Source organism: Dama dama, chromosome 3, assembly GCF_033118175.1.
Source record: "Dama dama isolate Ldn47 chromosome 3, ASM3311817v1, whole genome shotgun sequence".
Lineage (NCBI taxonomy): Eukaryota > Metazoa > Chordata > Mammalia > Artiodactyla > Cervidae > Dama > Dama dama.
In genome coordinates this window covers 52,837,613-52,861,823 of record NC_083683.1, presented here as the reverse complement: position 1 = coordinate 52,861,823, position 24,211 = coordinate 52,837,613, and the positions used below count along the sequence as shown (strand labels likewise).

Sequence of the window (24,211 nt, the reverse complement as noted above, 5' to 3'; positions counted from 1 at the left end):
CAAAAAGATATATGCACCCCAATATTCATAGCACTGTTAATTCCAACATCCAAGATATGACAGCAATCTAATTTTCCATAAATAAATAAATAAAGTATATACTTCATATATACACCTTAAACTTGTACAGTGCTGTGGGTCAATTATACCTCAATAAAACTAGAAGAAAAAAGTTTTTAAGCAGCCAACTAGGCAGGGCCAGCTGCCAAACAATTCCAGGTAGTTGATTTCACAGTTATCACCTCTTGACACTTCAGAAATGCACCAGAGTTCAACATGTGTGTGACTATTCCTGTGTTTGCACCATCTAATCTCCCAGCGCTTTTAATCCTTAGGTTAATAAACTTTACACTATTACCTGCTCCCTTGTTCAAATTCAGACCCAGTTTCAACTGTATCAAAGTTGAGACTCAGCTTTACTTTCTAAGAGTGAAAATCCTCAACTTCCTTTCTTTGCCTTACCTGGGATGAGTCTCCTGTTACCACGATATGCTTGCAGGGAGAGTTTCTGCACTTTTTCATCGCGAGAGGTCTGGCTGCGAGGTCACAGAAACTCTCACTCACTTGAACGTTTTGTGCATCCATGCACTTGACTTGCCGATATGTCTCTCTCTTCTTACACGATGTTGAGCACTAGAAATACAATGATGAAGTGAAGAACACTCTCACGGAACGGCTGGGTGAAAGTTTACTGACAATACTCACATCCAACCACTCTCCGGCCACCCAGCGGTACTGCATGCAGTCCCGATGCCAACACTCTCTCTGAAAATGAGGCCGTGTGGACAGATCACACTTTTCTTCTGCCACTCGACCAACTCCTCTCTGTCTGCAGTACACATCCCTTTGCTGAACTCCGGAGCCGCAGGTCACAGAGCACTGTGAAGAAGCCCAAACGATTTAAATAATCAACTAACAAATATCAAATTATGTAAAAAAAAATATCACAAAATAGAGTCATGACCTATTTTCTTGTTTCTTTTAACATAGCCTGATATTATATTATGAGTAAGAAAATACATGCAGGAAGTATTTTTAACATTGTCTGGTCTAGAGCAGCTATGCAAATACACAAATAGATGTTCTTTATTTTGCAATATTTATTCAAGTTGTATAGAAACTATGACCTGATACTCCATCCGAATTGGTGATTCTCTTCTGACTTAAACATGCTTAATATCTACAAAATTTGCCACAACATTCAATCAAACTATTCTACTATTACATTGCTTTTGAAAATTATTTAAATCCTTACACTGTATGCATAATTTCCCTCAAAGCAACAATAATTTCCAAGTTTGGGTTCTATTCATCTTTATACCTATGGTAGGTACCATAGCTTGGGAGCCCAAATATTTGTTGACTCATGATTATATTTCAGTAGAGAGGTGTTTGAGGAAACTGCCTCAACTTACAGTTTACCTAGGCAACCTTGCCTTAACCTCTCCAGGTCTCATTTGCCTTATCTGCACAAAGAAGATTTTGCGTTGTTTGTAAAATTTCATAGAACTCATCCCACACATTTATTCCTGACAGTAGATCTCCAAAGAAGTACCAAGACTGAAGTCCTGAGACTCAGAGATGTTAAGTCATTTGCCTGAGCTGCTGCCTGGAGTCACTGGTGAAGCAGATTTAAGCTCACTTCTTTCCAAACTCCAGACTCTGAGCTCCCCTTGTGCTGCCTCCAGGGAACAGAGGACTTGGCAGCATCTCAGGGCTTTTTCAGCTCCGCAAGGCCAAGCCATAAAACAACAGAGCTTGACCACAGCCAAGAGCTGTGATGCCAACAGTAATAAAGTATGGACAATGTCTAAGGGTATTTATTTAATTTGTGAGCTTGGTTTTTATACTCTTTGTTATTCCAGAAGGGATTGGAGGTCATATTGAGTGTTATGTGGGACCTTCTCATTGTTCCCAACTGTGATAGTATAAGGGTAAAAATTCAGGTTTTTCATTAAGGTCTTTATTTCTACAAGATTCCCAGAGTCATTGATCTCTCTTTCCTAACAGTAAATATTTATCTGCAGAATATGGTTTCATCATGAATTTTAAAAAAGATTTAAAGCCCCAAATGCTAAAAAATTTAGTTTACTTGATAGATTCAAATTTCTCTTATAGACTCTTATAGCAGTTTTACTCTAGAGGCCCCTTTAAATTTAGTTTTTTGTGTTGTGTCTGTAAATAGCAACCACTGACTCAAAAGAGAATTTTTATATTATTTTTTAACTTATGAAGAATATTCTGCATATCTTATAAATGCATGCTAAGTTGCTTTAGTTGTGTCTGAGTCTTCATGATCCCATGGACAATAGCCTACCAGACTCATCTGTCTGTGAGATTATCCAGGCCCTCCTCCAGGGGATCTTCCTGACCCAGGGATCAAACTCCTGTTTCTTATGTCTTCTGCATTGGCAGGCTGGTTCTTTACCACTAGCACCACCTGGGAAGCCCGTAGGTTACTTATACTAACCCTCAATTAATGCTTTTGCAGTTGAATTTTGCCAACTTATTGAATGTTTTATAAAAAAAAAAAAGACATGACTCCTTTGTATGCAGATAATAATCACATATTACTTTGTGTATTTTGTCCAGTGTATAATTTTAAGCCTGCGAAGATGTTGGGATGTGGTTTTGCTTATTTGAACCTCTGGTGAAAATGTTTAGCCTATAAAATAAGACTCCTGTGAACATTTTCCAGCAATAATTACAGATATATAAACTATATTTAGAAAACTTTCTACCTCTAAACCTGAAAAAAAAAAATATTTCTGAAAAAGAAATTCACAAAGGGCAGCTTAGTAAAAAGTTTTGTCAGACAAATATAATATTGTGTTATTCAATAATCCAAGTTTCTGATTGATCCTGACTGACCATGGCACAGGTTTAGAAGGCCTCTACTGAGGCCATGAGTAACTACTATTGTGGAGCTCATCCTCAAGGGAAACAAACCAACAAACAAAAAAATGAAAAAACTGGACTATTGGACTACTGCTTGCTTTTCATTTCATTTTTTTTAAAGAGAGAAGAATATAAAAGAGTAAACTGATGTATTTCAGATTTGAACAGAGAAGAGAATCCATTGCTTAAATGAAATATTTCTTAGTGTAGTGTCATCAATAGCCCTAACTGCCAAGTCCAGCAAAAACTTTTCATGTCTTTTCTTAGTTAATCTCACTGACACATTCCGCACCACTAAGCATGTTCTGTTGAGCCATTCTGGCTTCATTCCTATCTGGTCCCAGGTACTCTCCTCTTGGAGTCCTTAATTGACTCTATTTTCTTTGTTTAGCCTTCAAATGTTAGTGTTTCCCAGGGTCTATAACTTGCTTCTCTTTATACGTTCTGAGATCTCTCTGAGCAATTTCTTCTATATAGCAATAATTTCTAAGTCTGTTCTCTCCAGCTGGAATGGCAACCCACTCCATAATTCTTGCCTGGAGAATTCAATTGACAGAGGAGCCTGGAGGGCTACAGTCCATGGGAATGCAAAGAGTTGGACACAGCTGAACAACTAACACTACTTTTTACACTTTTTTATGTATTGACAAGATTTTCATGTGTATTCTACATAGATTTGTCAAAGGCACCTCAAATCCAACATTTCCAAAGGAGAAATTATGGCCTTTGCCCATCAGCTCCTCTTCCAGTTGTAAATGCTGTGAAGATATGATAACTCACTCTTAAGTCCAGCAATGTATTGCTATTAGAATGACCTCCCAAAGTATACCCCTAACTCCAAAATAGGCACCTTTATTCAGCAGGTTTATAGAGCCACATATTTATAAGCATGCTAAATTTTGTCTTTCTTTAAAAATCCAAGTAACTCATATGAAGGCAATTTGAGGCTATTATTACAAGTATGACACAAATAACTGATTTAAGGCACTAACTCGCCACCACTGTATAATTTAATTCAGATAGGAAAAGTCTGCCAAATTTCCTACCTATGCATAAACGTACTACAACACTACAACTGTCCAACACAAGCCGGGACAGTGGAAGTGTAGAAGATAGATTTTAGCCAGTCCACAGGTACAATAGCCACGTTAGCTACTACAGAACAGAGATGAAGAAATGTTAGAACATGCTTTGCCAAAATGGGTTCATTAATGCTAATTAACTCTGTCATTTAATAAACAATCATTTAAAATATAATAGTGAACTCCTTCCTTGATGCATTATTTATAATTTCTTGTTAATGGAATAAGATTTTGATTTTATTATAGTCAGTTATTGGAATTATTATAGTCAGTTATTGAATCAGTATTGGAGCAGTAGTAGAGGATTTTGACTTAAAAAAGACTGTAGAAATATCTAATTCCAATTTCTCTTCAATACTGAAATCTATTTTATAGCAGTGGTGAATGAATGAACATCAAATCCATCCAGACTTCCATAGCTTCAATATAGGTACATTCACTATATCATGAAAGCACTCTGATTTTGGTTTGGCTGACTCTGAAGTTAGCAAATTCTCTCCTATATTGAGCTGAAATATTCTTCCTTAAACTTTTACCCACTGTGTAGAATCTGTCCTCCCTACCAACATAGAACAAATACATACTGACTTCCATGTGAGAAAGTATAAAGATGTGAGGCCTGGAACTGTGGCAGCTATTTTATGACCATTAGCAGTTGATCAACAGAACTACAGAAATCTCAATCCAGCACCCTTGCCATTGTAGAACTCCTGAATCTAACTTAAATCTAGTGACTTTCTGATTTTATTATGTAAAGAATAAAAGTCTTTGAGTTCAAGCCACTAATAATCAGGGCTTTTCCTGCTTGCAACAGAATACAATGGAACTTACACAGAATAGTTACAATTCAGTTGTGCTTCTCTGGGGATTTGGTAATTTGCCAAGACTCTTCTTTTAGTGTAGGTCTCAGAATAGGTACTACTCCAAAAATCTGAGCAGAATTTATTAGTGCAAAGATATTAACACTTCATCTATTAATGTAATCTAATATGTTGCTAGTGATTTAACACATGATCAATAGAACCTTCAGTTATTTACCTATGATGTGTGACATCCATGTATACCTTAAATTGATGCAACAGACTTTATTATATATAAATAAGCCTGTAATGAACTCAACACAACATAGAAATTACATTTCTCTTGAATGCATTATTATGTGTAGCCCAGTGACATTCTGCAATTGTTGACTTTAGGTTCTTTGTAAGAGGAGCAATAGGTTGCTAAGGGAGTAAAAGACGTTGCTAAGAAAATATAAAGACAAGCTAAGGTAACATAAAAATAAAATAATTATGGCAGCAATTACAGTAGGGAAAACTCAGACCAGTATTCAAATGCTTGCCCCCTCCCCATCGCTTCCTGCCAGTGACCTGCACAAGCTACTTAAACCGTTTACGCCTTGTTTTCTCATATACATAATGAATAATACCTACAATTGTGAGGAATACAGAAGTCTCTCACATAGTGTTAGGAGGTCACTGACCCTTGCTGCTTCCTTCCTATTCCCATTTTTTCACTTTACTTACAGAGATACAATTATCCCTGCCTTGAAATTTTCTCCACACATGCCTCAAACCAAAGAGTATTAGTCATCTCAGCTCACTCAAAGACAGACTGTCTTAAGTATCAAGAAAGATGATAAAGGAAGAGATTTCACAGGCAGCAGACAAATGCAAAAACAGAATTGCTGTCACTATTGAGAAGCATATTCACCCAGTCCCAGAGCAAAGAGACATCCTCCTTCACCATGGGCTCCAAGCTGTCTTCCTGGAAGAAACACTCAACCTGGGTATAAAGATGAGGGGGCCCGTGGGAGCTTAAGGCTTACTATCTTTTTGGATTATAAAAAGACATATATGTATACAGTGGAACTTTTTCAAGTATGACTACATACATAGGTGCATGTGTGTGTATATTTTGGAAATATAGAAAATATGTAATTGCAGAAATACCAAATCACTTAAACATGCCAGCATTTATCAGAGAGTTTCCAAAAAAGTTTTTTCCAGATCAGGGGATTTGGGAAAGGGGACACTAACCAATAGATCTGTGAGATTTTGGGAACTCATATCACCTTTGGATCCAGCTCTGATCTTAAAATACTAGAAGGAAAACGATGGGTCTCTAAGAAGGGGAACCAAGTAAGTGAATGTAGTCACAAGGCTTTTGATTCAATAGCAAGGCCTGAGATTAGGTCCTTTCTAAGCTGTCCAACAGGTTTCCCTTGTTCAAGGGGAGGGGAGAATTGTGAACAACTTTTTTCTGAGCATGTTAACTATGTTTGTATGGCACAGAACTAAGCATGAGAAATGAGGAATCTAACACCAGCCTAGCCTTAAAAACTTGAATTTATAAGTAAACCTGGTACTCTCAAATGGGTAAAATTAGGTGAAAACATAAAAAAAATGTCTGGTTCCAAAAAGAAGAGGATGAGCCTTTTTTTTTTTTTTTCTTTTTAAATGATTCTAGTATTTCTGTTGCATCTAATGGCATACATCTGGACCTAGGAGATAAAGAACTCTATGCAGTAATGTTTTTCCCTGTTTGGTTGCAGTCATTAAAATGCATTACTAATACCTTTCATTAAAAAAAATGATATCAAATACCAAATCAGAGTGTTAACTTCAAAACTCATTGAGCACCTCTGTGGTCACAATTTGCCAAACGAATCTTTCCATTAGAGGTATAATGTAAAATAGTAATAAAATGAAATTATTTTCTAGTGAGTGCTATTAAAGCAATGTTACAATTTATGCAGTCAGAACAAAGTAGCAACCAGTAATTACCTCTTAACTACCTCTGAAATTACGCTTCTGTTAAATATATTATTATATGTAGCGCAGTGACAGCCTGCGATTGTTAACTCCATGTGAGTACTTTTTATAGAATAAATCAAAAACCAACGACTTCACAAGTGGTCATTTGTTTCTAGCAGAGTTTTGGGTTCTGTGTGGGTGTATGAAGCTAATTTCTATGACAGGAAAACCAATTCAAAGAGAAGAAGGTCGACTCTGTAAAAAAGCATCTGTATTTTTTATAGTCTTTACATATTCATATCTGTATCTTAGAAACCCCTGGAATATGTTCCTTTAGTGAATCTTATATAACTTCAGACTTGGTGGCAAGCCAAGGCCAAGTTGTTAGCACCAGTGATTGATTCGCTATTGCAGGACTGAGGTCAAGGGTCAGGAAGAGTCCCTCAAGAATAGCAACCACAGCAGGTGAAGGCGGCAAAAGAGTCCTGGGGATCACCAGGGATACTGGTGGCCAAAAGGGGCGTCTCTCCCACTCCCATCCCCCAGCATCTCCCACCTGACATCAGAATTGAAAGGTTTCTGCCACGTGCTGGGTGCAGCGCCTTTGGAATGTTTATCTCTCCAGTGGAAAGCTACTTTGTCATTACCCTGCCACATCTTGGTCCAGATAAAATAAAGCCTACCCCTGCTTTAAGCAAAACCACAACATGACAAATGTATAAATTAAGAGATGGCAGTTCCTTTTTTTTTTTTTTTTTTTGCAACTGAAATATAGAATTCAAACTAAGAAGTAGGTAGCTCCATACTAAGCTGGGCACTTAGTGAACAAGATATCCATTGTATCTAAGATTTCGAGGTCTGTGATAATGCTGAAGAAATAGGCATGGTTAGATTAGTGGTAAAGAACCTGCCTGCCAGTGCAGGAGACACAGGTTCAATCCTTGGATTGGGAAGATCCCCAGGAGGAGGAAACGGCAGCCCAGGCCAGTATTTTTGCCTGAAAACACCCAAGGACAGAGGAGCCTGGAGGGCTACAGTCCCTGGGGTTGCAAAGAGTCAGACACAACTGAGCACGCACTAACGAAGACTTTAAGGCATAGAAGGATTAAGACTTCTTCCAGAGCTCACACTATATGTAAGTAAATAATGGCAAAAATATATGTTAAGAGATCACCTGGAAACAGATGATGATGAACTAGACTGGGGTGATTGCCATGGAACTCAAGAGTGACTCTGATGGAAGAATGGAGAGGAGCTGGGGAGTAACTAAATCTGGGGTCAAGGGAAACAGGATAGACCCAGTGTTTCTTGAACAACTTAGCGGGTAGTAGTGGCATTCACTAAATAGAACAGATTGATGTGAAATCTTTTAAATCATGGTCTTTGCTAAAGCATGAAAAATAATTTCATTTACTGGGTGTTCATGCTCAGTCACTTCAGTCATGTCCGAGTCTTTGCGACCCCATGGACTGTAGCCCACCAGACTCCTCCATCCGTGGATTTTCCAGGCAAGAATACTGGAGTGGGTTGCCATGCCCGCCTCCAGGGCAATCTTCCCAGCTCAGGGATCGAACCCATGTCTCTTGAGTCTTCTGCATTGACAGGTGGATTCTTTTCCAGCAGTACCACCTGGGAAGCTCCAATCTCAAGGAGTGAAGGATAAAATTTAGGGGCCCAGGGGAACCCTACTTCCAGCTCCTGTCTGAGCCCCTATCTTCCTAATGTAGCTCCTACATCAGACAGAGACAAGGAAGTTCCATCAACAGAAGATGGGTTTCTTTTTCCCATGGCAGGACTAACTCTTTAAAGAGATGGATACATACCCTGAGATACAGCAGCAAGCAGCCAGGTAGCTTTGCTGAAAGCATAGCCCCACTGAAATCAAGCCTCAGGAAATTATTCTGGTTAACATTTCTGGCCTTATTTATGTTTTTCTCCTCTTTACTATTACCCATGTTGATCTTTGCTGAACAACCACATTCAAATATATGCCTTTCCAAGTTTAGATTTGGAGTTTACCTCTCTGAGTGTGCCAAAGCAGTTATCCATCAGCCTTCTTCTATAACCTGACATTCTTAGCCCTGTTCTCATCTCAGTATAAGCTTTGATTTAGCTGAGTCTTCCCAAGTGTGTCCACTCTGGCCTTAGACCAGCCAGGCTCCCTGGTTCCGTCATGTCCCTAACTCTCAAACCATCTCCAATTACGATCCATCTGGAACTTACCAGTTCCTTTTCCAAGTTGCTACCTCAGCTCAAATCCAAGACTTTAGTGTGGTAACAAGGCAGTTACTAAATACCTCAACATATGTATTTTACTGTTAGACCACCTGGAATAATGTTATAATCATTGGTAGCCTCCCTAGTATTCAGTAACAGAATTTCTTGTAAAGTTTATAGCCCCCAAAATAATCAAGACTAATTTTTTTATTAAACTATGAACTTAGCAAATGTGTTAACACTGTGTAGTATCAATTCAGAGCATAGTGCAAAAAAAAAATGTGTAATAGAATAAAACACATTTAGTGGCATAAAAGTTTCAAGGTTATTGAAAGCATGCAGAATGAATTAAGATTTTCTTTTTAAATGCAAAAATACATATATAACCATAAAACACCTTACATACCTCCTTCCATCTGTTGGCTTTCCATGAAGGGCATCGGACAGATCTACAAGCTTTATGTGTTCGAGGTTTCCGTAGATGACTGCAATATTTTTCTTCTAATTTCCCATGGAATTGGTCAATGCAAAGTACCTCACGGTATTTTAAACCTTTACCACAGGAAGCTGAGCACTGGAAGATAAATATGAATGCACTTGATTCATTTTACCTTGACTGATTTATCTATAAGAAGCAGGAAATGAAACAATCAAAACATAATTGCTTTGATATTTTCATCAAATTATACTTTGATATTTCCAAGGAGAGAATTTAAAATTTTCCAGTCTGCCCTAGACCATAATTTGATGTTGGTATCATAAGGTAATCATTTATTTTATAAAAAGTATTGATTATCTACCATACACCAAGCACTCTCCTGGCACATAAATGCTTTAGATCTTTTAAGGTTAAAGACTATCTGCAACTACCTACCATTACCACACATATTCCAATAAAAAACTTGCTTTCAATTTTGTACAGTCATGTCCTACTCTATTTTTAACCCTATATGTCTTGCCACAGTGCAAACTATGTTTTGAATGTTTAAAAAAAAGCTCTCAATGTAGGAAAATATGAGAAAGCAGAAATTTTTTTTTCAATGCATTAATTTATTTGGCAGCATTGGGTCTCAACTGTGGCACGTGGGATGTTTCATTGCAGTGCACAGACTCTAGTTACAGCACACGACTCTCCAGTTATGGCAAGAGGGGTCAGTTGTTTCATAGCGTGTGGGTCTTAGCTCCACGACCAGGGCTTGAACCTGCATCTACTGCATTAGAAGGCAGATTCTTAACCACTAGACCACCAGGAAAATCCTCCAAATTTATTTTTTTTAAGCATGATTCCGTTGATTTTTTTTCTTTTAATCAATCTGGCAATGGTATCATTCCAACACAAACCCTCCAACTCTCAGGATGTTGATAATTTTCAGCATGATATATGCACCAGGGAAGAGTTAAGCTAAGAAGACATGGATTCCAGATAACTCCTGTCATTCTTCTGGGATAGCTGGTCACATATGGTTTCATTTAGAAACATATACTGAGTTCTGAGAACATTGGATAATATATTATGCATTTTATGTGTGAGTTCAAAAACTGAATATCTAATATAGACTATAAGTTGCCTAAATATTTTAAATTAAAAAATGAACAGTTTGAGGATAATTTACCTGTATTAAATTTGCAATGCTATTTCCCATTTGAATAGGCAATTAATTGAACTTGTTGCCTTGATTATTAAGACTTATTACCATGTCTGAGATGTTCTCTTTCCATTAACACCTACACCCTTATGTGTGACTTAAAACATTCTTAATTCTGTGTGAATTGCTAATGGATCTTCATAAATTGTATTGTGTTCATTCATTCTTGCTATTGATCTTCTCTTTCATATCTACCTTTCTTTATGATGTACTTCTCCTGGCTGTTTATCTTAGTCACTTCCCTGCCTGCTTCTTGACTTCAGTGTTTATTTTTTCAAAGAATATAACATATTTTATACTTCAGTATAAAGTATGCTAAACTTTTAGTATAAAGTATACTAAACTTTTAAAAATCACATACTGTTGAATACCAGGCATATATTATCAGGGAGTATACATACATGTTCACACATAGAAGATTGCTTTTACCAGCAAGGACCTACTGTATAGTACCGAGAACTATACTCAAAATTCTGTATTAACCTATAAGGGAAAAGAATCTGAAAAATAATAGATATACATGTATGTATAACTGAATCACTGTGCTTTACACCTGAAACAAACACAGCATTGTAAATCAACTATACTCCTATTTAAAAAGCTGCATTTTAAAACACACACACACACAGACACACAAAGAAAGTTTTTCTTCTCAGGTTCATATTATGTTTTCTAACTTTTCAATTGTGACCTTTTGAACAAAAGAGCATTCATGACTCTCCCTGAATGTCCCTTTTAAAAAGAAATCATTTGTGAATAGTCATGATATGAATGCAGCAATACTTATGGAAGATGGGAAAACATTTATTATTTTATTCTTTCTATGAATATTATTGAGTTTCTATCATATACCAAAAGTAGCATATAAATATAGACTCATTAAACAACTCTTGCCTTTGATTTATCCTCAAAGCGCTTATAATCCAGACGACACATATCACCTATTAAATGAATAATGCCAGAGTACATCTTAAATAATATTACCCAGTAAAGATCAGAATAAAAATACAAGACAGTAAAAAACCTTTAAAATAATACAATAAAATTTATGATTAAATTAAGACAATCATGAAAATTAGCCATTTCTTTATGGGATATTTGGTAAGCACTCAGGAAGATATGATATTTAAACTCAGTCTTGAAGATGTAGGTTTGTTGATGGGCAAAGGTGGATGGTCTTATATATTTGTTTGATGTGTCTTATCTAGACATTGCCCTTGTGTCTCTGTTTTTCAGCATTCTCATAGTTCTTTTATCATTGCCAGGAATCCAAGAATCTCACAGTAAACATGCAGTAAATTGTTGATATTTCTTTTAAGAATGACCAATTCACTTATGAAACTATGTAACACAAGAGGAGACATTCAGCCAAAGATACTACTTTAGAATGAACAATGCATTTCCTCTGTAAGCAACACTTTTGTATGGAACATAAGCTGTGACACTATAGTCCACTATTAAAGTGAAGACTGGCTTCTCCTCCTCTAACTCAAAGTTTCCTTTGATTCTTTTTCTTCTTTGTTATTCTAATCTGTAACCAAGACTATTGTTAAACATAATTTTAAGCATACTGCTTTTTTTCTTTGCTCAAGAACTGACAATGCATCATTATTGTCTTTAATAGTAAACCAAACTTACACTCTTGATCCACCAAATGTCAGTCAACATCCAACCTCATATTCTGTTTCTTTTCAACATACAACCTTTGCTCTAAGTGGGCATAATATGATTACCTTCCCTTTAAGGTGACATCACTCACAACAATGCCTGATTGATATTATTTCCTTTTACCTGGACTACTCACTTGCCCTGGTGTTCCTAAATAGTATTTATCTTTAAAGCTTAAAGTCAACTCCATGGACACATATCATTCACTTCCTTGAATTCTTCTGTCTCACTCTTCTTTTAGCACTTCATCATTTTCTATTGTTGTCACATCCTTTATCTACCCAAAGTTCTACAGGTCAAGGACCTTTTAGATCACCCAGGTGACCCACAACTGGTAGGTACGATAAATATCAGCTGATTAATTGATGTTGATCCTGGGTGCAAGCAGTTCTAATTTGTTTTTATTAAACTCTAAAATGATTTATTAAAGCAGCTTATATTTCCATGAAATATATTCATTGGTATTAAACTCAAGGTCTTCTAGGAAAGATAGACAAAAAATATAAAATCAAAGAATTGCTAAGTAAATTATGCTTCAATAACACTTTTAAAGAACTCTTTCCCCAGGATCTGAAAAGGAATACGTATATTATTTTGTCATGTCTGATGAATTTCATGTGGGGATTTAAGTAAGAGAATATGTTATGCAAAGAGTCATGTTTTAGTTGGAATGAGGTAGTCATACTGTAAATAAGTAGTGAAATATTACTTTCCTTCTGTCAAACCACAATACATTCTGAGTTGTAAAGATTCTAAAAAAATAGCTTATTTGGTAGAAAGACTCAACTTGGCCGTTCTTTTCTCTGGGATCCAGTAATTCTTTTCATTGCTTTTCTCTATTTTATGTCCCTGATACAATTTTATCTCCTTGAAGATATATTAACACTGTATAATTCATTTCCAGCATGCTTCTCAGAATTTTTTCTGTAAAAATCATCTCTACACCTTTGACAGACAATCTCCTTCTGAGATTTTTCTGTAAATACTGTAGAGGAGTAGTTACAGGAAGTGGTGACATTAAATACAAGTAACCTGAATTGACTATTCTTATAAGTTAGGTGAAGACACGTGCCTATTTAATGAAAACAGAACATTTGAAACAAATGTAGAATTTGCAAGCCCTAAAAATGCAATGGAATATCCAGAATTGTGCAGGCTGGATGGCACATTCAATCCCAAAATGGACATTTGGAATTAATGAGCCCATTCTCACATGATTAACTTTGGAACAAGTCTAGTCTTTCAAGTGAAGTTGTATATAATTACAGAATAAGATTCCTTCCAATATTATAAATGTGGATTATTGCTCTGTTTGTTTACATATAAGGATACTATAGAAAAATAAATAGACAATTGTGAGAAACTTTTTGATTAATTCTACAAACTTACAGTGCAAGACAAAAAGTAAGGAAATGAAGTTCATCTAGCTCCAGTTCTAGGAAATGGAAAACCATGGGGTCTGTGTGTGTGTGTGTGTGTGCACACACATTAGACTTTTGTAAATTTTAATGGTGATCTAGGTCTCTATCATCTCTGAAAGTAGTGGGAAACAGACTGATACTGGGTTAATTAGTTTGTATCCTAATTAGAAAAAAAAAAAAAAATAGCCCTGAAAAGTAACTATTACACTGTACATTAGCCATGTGTAAATTGCCTTTTATTGACCACAAACTGGGTGACTTTAGGTAATTTTTTAAATCTCATTCAACCTCTATTTTTCATATGTAATATTAGTAAAAGAATAACTATTTCATATAAAAGTCTGGGTAAAGGTAAGGAATGGAGGAGGAAATGGCAACCCACTCCATTATTCTTGCCTGCAAACTTCCACAGACAGAGGAGCCTGGCAGGCTACATCCAGCCCATGGGGTCACAGAGAGTCGAACACAACTGAACACATGTCATGACATGACACAAAGGTGAGGAGAAAGGGATTTTTTACACAAGAGAAATGGCCAAACTCAGAAAACTCTAAAGAATTTATAAAGCTACAGCAAAATGCAAAAGTAAATTAAAATTAATAAAGAATCCTGCAAAATATAATGTTGATCACATGAAGGACAACCTTGAAACTGTCTCTCATAATGTAAAAGAGAATGGGAAGATGACATAAAGAATATCATTTCCTGGAAAATGCTTTGCTCATCCCCAGATCAGGACCTTTGTACATGTCATTTCCTTCAATCCTAACACCTTTCTTCCACTGCCTCCCTATAAATTTTTCAGTGCTAAATTTTAAATCACATTCCTTCTCTCCTTTCCTGATATCAGAGCCCAGACTAGATTAGGTGTGGCTGTTACACAGCTTTTATACCTCAATACTCAATTACCTGTTCCATATCTCATTTACCTGCTAGACTATAAATTCTCCTGGGAACAGACCTACTGTAGGAAATCATGAAAAATAGAAAGAACCCAGAATCACTTGTTTCTAATTAAATGTGTTATGAACTATTCTTCTTCTCAAAGGAAGAAGTTAATTCCTGTGTACCATGAACCTTAGTTCTTCTAAAATAATAGCTATTTCACTGGTAGTACATGAGCTGATTTAGATGATACGTTTTAAATTTAATGCTTATTTTACATAGCTATGGTCACCCTCAACTTTAACTAAGTAGATTAAAAAAAAAAGAACATAAAGTTTGGCCTACTGAATAACAAGCAAAGTCAAAGTTAAGTGTAAGAGTTAATTATTAATTATTTTAATTAAGTTTGACTAGAAGGAGCCTGGCGGACTACAGGCCATGGGGTTGCAAAGAGTCGGAGAAGATGGAGTGACTAACATACAATTTATAAATACATTTAGAAAAGTATCTAGACTAGAAATTTGCCTAGAAATGTTTATTTCATTGCTCCTGCATAGTGTTCTCTATGAACGAAGGAATATATTTTTGTTTCTATGTTCCTTATATAAACTTTTGCTAAATAACTCTAAGGATAAGTATTAAAACTAATATTTGATTCTTCGTATTTGAAAATTATTATTTTTAAAATTTTAAAATTTTAAAATTATTATTATTATTAAAAATTATCAGTATAAATACCTAATATTAGAAAAGAGCTCTAACATCAACTGCAAGTTCTACATTAAATATTTTTAATGACTATCAAGATAAGCAACCAATCAGTGAAAGTACAGATTTTAGAGAAAAACAGCAATTCATATAGATTCTTGGTTTTCAATTTAAAATTTCTAAATTAATTTGATATATAGCCTAAATAATTTCCAGTTTTCTAAATGGACTTCAGTCAGTAAATTTGGTGATGACCCCATTTTTAAAGTGAGCAGAGTTAGTCATTCATGGTCAATTCATCATAACTAGAAGTATCTTGTAACAATAAAAGTACAGCTTCCTTAATGCTCTTCTTCAATTGCTGATAAGGAAAATATTGAACTATTATCAAAATTTGACAGTACTATTGTATAAACATTTTATTCAATATTGTACTTTTTCACAAACCATTTCAGGGATGGTTTAAGTTATGGCATTTGGTTTTTCAGCTGTCAGAAATACCTTGACTTTAGTTTTGTAATGATGTTATACAAAAAATGATTAACAAGAAAATATAAAATTGAATATAAATAAGTTGAAAGTGAAAGTGTTAGTCACTTAGTCGTGTCTGACTCTTTGCGACCACATGGACCGTAGCTCGCCAGGCTCCTCTGTCTATGGCATTCTCCAGGCAAGAATACTAGAGTAGGTAGCCTCTCCCTTCTCTGGGGGATCTCCCCAATCCAGGAATCGAATGTAGGTCTCCCACATTGCAGGCAGATTCTTTACCATCTGAGTTGCAAGGGAAGCCCTATTAATCAATTTATCTTTGCTTTTCAAAATTTTTGGACTTTTCTGATTGCTTTTCAAAACTAATTCTTAAGTCATTAGGCAATCTGATGAAGAAACAATTTTTTACTTTATTTCTAGATATTGCATCATCTCTTTGTGTCATATACAGCAAGGTTCACCGTTGTTAGTTGACAAAGTAAAAGCTCACAGCCAGATGACTGGATGTCATGTCTACCTGATTGCTTATGGTGTGGCAGATATTAGCTAATTTCTTCAGGCAACCGAGAAAAATCTGCTACCAGGTAACAAAGGGGTTCACACAGAGTCTGTTTTAGGAGAGCTAAACTCACAGAAATGCAATCATTCAATACACCTTCTTACTACAAACCCAAAATACTTTCCATCAAGGCAAGTGCAACTGAATGAAAAGCATCAATTTACAAGGAATAAAAAGGAGTGATGTAGATTTAAACACAAACATATCGTAGTAGCTAAAAACATAATCAGGTATTTGAAGTGCATTTCTTGAAACAATTTGAGAGGATTAGTTGTGTTTTTCTTAGTCCTTGTGGCAACTCCAAAAGTATCAATGGATTTCTCACTGTAAGAATATTATTATTTATCTTTGTTTTGTACTTTTTAAAATTAAACTATCATATACTTCTGTAGCAGAGCTAAATTTAAAATTTTTTTCATGGGATATTTTTGATCATTATTTTTCTAGAGAACTTTTTAGAATGACATTTTGGTGATCATGTTAAATGTCTTTGTAACATTTATGAAACAAAAGATTTGTCTATGAAATGACATATTACAAAGGGAAATAATAGAGCTTCAGGTCAAACAGACCAGAAATTAGATATCCTGCTGAATAAAACACTATATATGTTTCATTTTTTCTTTCTGATTTTTAAGAATAAAGAAGCTAAACAAACAAACAACAACAACAAAAACAGGCCAAACCTAAACCCAGGAGCAGCGTGGTTTTTGAAATTTCAGGAAGCCAATGATAGCTATCTATCTAAGAGAAAAGCCCCACTACAGAAAAACTGAGGGGTTTCCAGGTGGCACTAGTGAAAAAAAAAACAACAACAACAAAAAAAACTCTGCTGCCAATGCAGGAGACACAAGAGACATGGATTTGATCCCTGTGGCAGGAAGATCCCCTGGAGGAGGGCATGGCAGTGCACTTCACCATTCCTGCCTGGAGAATCCCGTGGACAGAGGAGCCTGAGGGGCCACAGTCCATAGTGTTACACAGAATGGGACATAACTGAAGCAACTTAGCACTCATGCATGCACAGAAAAATGTTAGATGTGAATCTTGTACAACTACTTTGTAATTAAGAGCATTCCCTACAATGGTAGAATACTATTTAAAATTGAGCGCCTAAATTATTAGAGAAGTAAAACATTAACATAGCAAGAAACAGCCAAAGTATAGTAGAGCATCTCTGTGTTTAAACAGAAGCACACACACAAAAAAGTCAAAATATACATATTAAATGTAGTGTCAACTCTATAAAATAGTACTGCTACTGTTCCTTTAATTCAATGCATATGTGCAGTAAGGAGTAAGATACTAAATCTATCAACAGGGACCCCATTCACAGTATTTCCTGAAAGATTATACTTAGAGTTTTAAAGTTTAATGGAGTCTGAAAATTTCCTTTTTAACCTGTTACAGACACCCTTTGACTATGTAGCTTTAACAACCTAAGACAGCATTTGGTTTCCAAAACATGTACTACTGAAATATTTCATTCAGTTGTACTGCATCTGATTATATTTAAAATTTGCAAATTCAGACATCTAAAATATTTCAGGTCAGGTTTATTTGCAAAGATGTTTGAGTTTCAACTTAAAGGACAAAGAAACATATGCTTAATAAGAAACATATCCAATAAATTTTCACTACATTTATATCATCATAAAATTAGAACACTTACATTTCTATTTCATGTTCTAAAATTTTATTTTTGAGTATATATGTATATATTTATGTACACACACAAAATACATTTACAGTTCAAAGCTAATCAATGCAACATGATTATCTCATGCATAATTCATTTGGCTAATTCAATCGTAAGTAATGTTTAAAGATAATTTACTATATACGGAAAAGTTTTGTGATTATTTTCATTTTTAAATGTAAAACCCAAAGCAAAATTGTGTTAACTCAGGCAAGTACTTTATACAGAAATTTTCACTTATCATACATTATTTTCCACACACAAATATTAGAAAATCAGAATGAAAAATCATCCCAGTAAATGATAACTAAAATATTCAAAATTGGATTCATCTTCTTCAATAGTAAGACTTGACAAACAATCATTACAAACCCAGAAACATAAGTTACTGAACTCAGGTTTATTGCACTAGAAGCAACAGTAAATGTAATTCTAATTCAAAACATAAGCACTAGCAAAAAGTTATCAAGAAAAACTGCTATTAATTTAAAGTTTATAGTTTATTGTTTTAACTTCCTAATAGTATGGTTTGTGTGTATTACAAAGGAGTAATGCACACTTCAGACTCCTCTATAAAATCTGCTTAGCAAGTGGAACTCATCTAAAGAGTTCCTGTTCAGAGATCTTATTGACTCTGAGTAACACAAATCCTTACAATTATATGGCCACAGGACTGAAAAATGTCAGTTTTCATTCCAATCCCTAAGAAAGGCAACACCAAAGAATGCTCAAACTACAGCACAACTGCACTCATCTCACGCTGGTAAAGTAATGCTCAAAATTCTCCAAGCCAGGCTTCAACAGTACGTGAACTGTGAACTACCACATGTTCAAGCTGTATTTAGAAAAGGCAGAGATCGAATTGCTAAAATCTGTTGGATCATCGAAAAAGTAAGAGAGTTCCAGAAAGACATCTGTTTCTGCTTTATTGACTATGTCAAAGCCTTTGACTGTGTGGATCACAACAAATTGTGGAAAATTCTTCAAGAGATGGGAATACCAGACCACTGGACTTGCCTCATAAGAAATCTGTATGCAGATCAGAAAGCAGCAGTTAGAACTGGACATGGAACAACAGACTTATTCCAAATCAGAAAAGGAGTGTGTCAAGGCTGTATATTGTCACCCTGCTTATTTAACTTACATGCAGAATACAAGAGAAACACTGGGCTGGATGGAGCACAAGCTGGAATCAAGATTGCCGGGAGAAATACCAATAACCTCAGATATGCAGATGACACCACCCTTATGGCAGAAAGCAAAGAACTAAAGAACCTCTAGATGAAAGTGAAAGAGGAGAGTGAAAAAGTTGGCTTAAAACTCAACATTCAGAAAACTAAGATCATGGCATCTGGTCCAATTACTTCATGGCAAATAGATGGGGAACAGTGGAAACAGTGGCAGAGACTTTATTTTTTTGGACTCCAAAATCACTGCAGATGGTGATTGCAGCCATGAAATTAAAAGACACTTACTCTTTGAAAGAAAAGTTATGACCAATCTAGACAGTATATTAAAAAGCAGAGACATTACTTTGCCAACAGAGGCTCATCTGGTTTTTCCAAGAGTCATGTATGGATGTGAGAATTGGACTATAAAGAAAGCTGAGCACCGAAGAATTGATGTTTTTGAACTGTGCTGTTGGAGAAGATTCTTGAGAGTCCATTGGACTGCAAGGAGTTCCAACCTGTCAATCCTGAAGGAAATCAGTCCTGAATATTCATTGGAAGGACTGATGCTGAAACTGAAACTCCAATACTTTGGCCACCTGGTGTGAAGAACTGACTCACTGGAAAAGACCCTGATGCTGGGAAAGATTGAAGGCAGGAAGAGAAGGGGGCAACAGAGGATAAGATGGTTGGATGGCATCACTGAGTCAATGGACATGAGTTTGACTAAACTCTGGGAGTTGGTGATGGACAGGGAGGCCTGGCATGGTGCAGTCCTTGGGGTCGCAAATAGTCAGACACTACTGAGTGACTACACTGACTGAATTGAGGGAAGAAAAAAAAATGTTATTGTCAATATGAGAATAATATAAATCTTGTCTATTTTTAACAATTTGTTATGGGCCATTATTGTGCATTTACTTTTTCTCGATGTTTTTATACAAATGACAACAACTGGGACATTACTTTTGTTAGATGGTATGGCACATTCCATGATGCAAACCCACTCCTATTTTATCCCCTGTGAGCTTACATTCAGAACCATGAGCATCTGATTTCCTGAATGGAACAAAGCAGAAAACTATTCAGTGTGGGTGGACCATAAAAAGTTAAGGAGATCAGAAAAATATCAGAAAAACACTAACTGATACCTTTAAAAATATATTGACTTTCAAGGCATTACTTACTATGGTAACATTTACAAAATTCTTAAAATCAAGTGCTAACAAAATAGCAGGATTTACCATTTCAAGTTTCTTCAAATGTTTTGCACTAGCTGTGGGAATTAACAGAAGTCAAGCCAAGAAGTTTGCTTTCCAGTAGGGGTATAAGGGTCTGAAAAGGAATATGTACCAAGAACTCTCCCATGAGACATAAAAAATGAGCTCTGTGAAGGCTTTGATAAGGGAAACGTCAAAGCTGAAATTAAAGGAAGAATACCCACAACACCTATTTATGTCTATTTGTGATATGCAATAAAACTTGTGAGAGAGTGTTATAGGGATTAATTCTGAGTGATGTTAAGCTAATTTTAAAATTATCTTAATCAGATAAAAGTAAATTATTTATGTTAAAATTTAAAGTTGGGTTTTATAGTTTTTACTATTGTGGTGTGGAAAATGGATAATAAAAAAGACATGAGATTAGAATCACAGACCTACACTTGAACCTCAACTGTCAGCTGTTGAACAGCCTTGGGCTAGATGCTTAACCTTGCTGGTCCTCAGTTTTCTCAGCATAAAGCGGCAATAACAGCACCTATACCTCAGGGTGGTTGTGAGGTTAAAGGTGATAATGGATGAATGAATCTAAAACAGTGCTTGACACAATACTCTAAAGTCATATTAAACCTCTTTTCCCCTGTCTTTTTTCTTCCTTTCCCAGATCCTCAGGAAATATAAACTAGGTCATGAAAATACAATCTATGGTGTAGGTTTCTCTATTAAACACTTGAATGGAACAGGTGCATTGTTTAATGCTCTTATATTTTACAACTCATTCATAGGTGAGAGAAGGAGGGTATCACTTCAAGTGAATTTCAGTAAGACCCTATCTTATTTTTCCTGTAAAATAATTCTGTTTACCAAGATACTAAAAAACACATCAGACATACCTCAAAGAAGAGAAAGGACAATAGAAAGAGAATAGACATATGGTCAAAAAACCATAATCAATTTCAGTTAAAAATGGTGGAGCGACCATATGTATTCATTTCCCCTCCCTGATCGATTTTCTTTTTCAACCCACAATATCAAAGTAAATAAACTAGATTTGGAAGATGCAAGAAGAGAAAAGAAGACCAATGTGAAGCGAGACATCCTTGTACCAGCAGGACCAGTGAGTGGCTCAGTACCTGGATGTAACAAGAAAAGCTACAACTCCTCCACTCCTCTTTAGGTAGGGAGTGAAAATCGCTCAATCCTGTCTGACTCTGCAACCTCATGGACTATACAGTCCATGGTATTCTCCAGGCCAAAATACTAAAGTGGGTAACCTTTCCCTTCTCCAGGGGATCTTCCCAACTCAGGGGTCAAACCAGGTCTCCCACACTGCAGGTGGATTCTTTACCAGCTAAGCCACAAAGGAAGCCCAAGAGTACTGGAGTGGGTAGCCTATCCCTTCACCAGCAGATCTTCTGACCCATGATTCAAACCAGGGTCTCCTACATTGCAGGTGGGTTCTTTACCAACTGAGCTATGAGGGTAGATTAGGGGTTTATTCTACTGAGAAGTTAAACATGGGAGCCCCATAGCTGAGGATGCTGGAGGACGAATAAGGGAATTCTGCACATTGAATTTTTGACCCTTGGTCTCTCGGCGCATAGTACTCTTGCTCACAGGCAAGGCACTCCAGGGTCCTTCTTTGAGAAGCAGGAGTCTCCAAGAGAAAAGATCTAAAGTACTGACTTAGAGGGAAAATCACCAGCCACTAAACTCTCTCCAAATGCAGTTTTATATCAATTCTCTATTGCCTAACTCTTAAGTAAGAATGAGCTGCAGAGGATTATCAACTTTAGGGGAAAAAAAAAACAACTTCCTTAGGAAAACCAGAAAACCACTCCCACTCTTACCCTAAAAAAAAGGGTCCAAAGGATGAAGAGACAATTAAGAAAGACTCTCCCTTCAAAAAACAGTTATTAACAAGAGGTAGACTAGATGTTATATGGACAAAAGAATAGACTAGTATGACCCCAAACAATGAGAAGGCAAGAAAAGATTTTGAAAAATTAAGCATATCATAACATTAATAATTCAAGAGATGGCTTAGACATTGACAAAGTTTCCAATTAAGTAAAACCAAATGATAGAGATAGAAAATAAGATAATAAAAACTAAAGAACTAGAGGATCAATTCAAAAACTCTAATATTCAATGAGAAAGAGTTGAAGAAAAGAAAAACAAAGAAAATAGTTGCGTAGATATTCTCAAAGAAATAATAAAATTGATTTTCTCAGCACAAATCTCCGTAATGAAAAGGACTATAGAATGCCCATGGATTTCCCTGGTGGCTCAGATGATAAAGAATCCACCTGCAATGCGGGAGACCTGGGTTCAATCCCTGGGTGGGGAAGGTCCCCAGAGAAAGGAATGGCAACCCACTCCAGTATTCTTGCCTGGAGAAATTCCACAGACAGAGGAGCCTGGTGAGATACAGTCCATGGGGTCGCAGAGAGTCAGACATGACTGCGTGATTAAGCTCAGCACATAGAATGCCGAACAAACTGAATTTTAAACACACACACCCTGAGCCACTTCACACAATATCAGAAAAACAAGGACAAGGATACCAAAAGTTTCAGTGGCACAGGCACGGAGTCAAAGGCACTTACAACAAGGATTCAGAATCACCAGATTTCTCAAAAGGCTAAAGAATCAGGTAATGACTTAAAATTCTGAGGGAAATTATTTTTCTGCTAGAATTCTATAACTGGCCAAGTTATCAAGGAAATATGAGGACTGACTAAAAACATTTTCAGATTTGAACAAAAGGGAACATGAATCTTCCATTTGTCATCTTTCAAGAAGATACAGGGAAAAGTGTTTCCATATAAAAGAGTAAGTAAAAGAAAGTATATGAGACGCAAGAAAAAGTCATCAAATAGAAATTGAGTGAGAAGACCTCACAGGATGAGAGAATGATCAGCAAGCTCAGTTCATCCTAACCAGATCAGAGGGAGACGATCAGGGTTTGGGGGTGGGTGGCTCTGGGAGGAGTTTAGGAAAGAGAAACTATCTGAGCATTTAGGAAAAAAAATTCATAGAACTTTTATATAACTGTTCAAGCTTGAGAGAAAAAATAATAATTGGAACGTTAAAAAAAAAACTAAGCAAATTTTTAAAGGAAGCAATTATTAACTCTAGGAAAATCAAAGAGTTATTCAAGAAAGGAGCAGTGCTTCAAAGTACACTACTTGACTTCACAGTGACATGAGAAAAACTAACTATTGACTGAATCAAAACTCATTTGGGGTACTTCCCTGGTGGTCCAGTGGTTAAGAATCTGCTTTACAATGCAGGGGACATGGGTTTGATCCCTGGTCAGGGAACTAAGATCCATGTGCCATGGAGCAACTAAACCACCATGCCATAACTACTGAGTCTGCATGGAGAACACTATTCATTACTTTATGAAAGCATGAAAAGCATGCTTCCCAATTTACTTTTGACATAAAATTAGAAGGATTTATTTAACTGACGAAGGATTATTCTCCAAAATATACAAGCAGTTCATGCAACTCAATATCAAAAATAAAAACAACCCAAGCAAAAAATAGGTGGAAGACCTAAATAGACATTTCTCCAAAGAAGACATACAGATGGCCAACATGAAAAGATGTTCAACATCACTCATTATTAGAAAAATGCAAATCAAAATTACAAAGAGGTATCACCTCACCCAGTCAGAATGGCCATCATCAAAAAATCTACAAACCATAAATGCTGGAGAGGGTATGGAGCAGAGAACTCTCCTACACTATTGGTGGGGATGTAAATTGGCACAGCCACCATGGAGA

General features: G+C 36.1%; 1 protein-coding gene across 1 annotated transcript in view; it reads right to left on the bottom strand.

Annotated features, from left to right (window-relative positions):
* ADAMTS20 (ADAM metallopeptidase with thrombospondin type 1 motif 20) overlaps nucleotides 1–24,211 on the bottom strand; it is a 188,793-nt gene that overhangs the window by 40,705 nt on the left and 123,877 nt on the right. Inside the window, 3 exon segments of the mRNA XM_061122944.1 lie at nucleotides 463–633; nucleotides 706–879; nucleotides 9,360–9,527. Of these exon segments, the coding sequence (XP_060978927.1) occupies nucleotides 463–633; nucleotides 706–879; nucleotides 9,360–9,527 (513 nt within the window).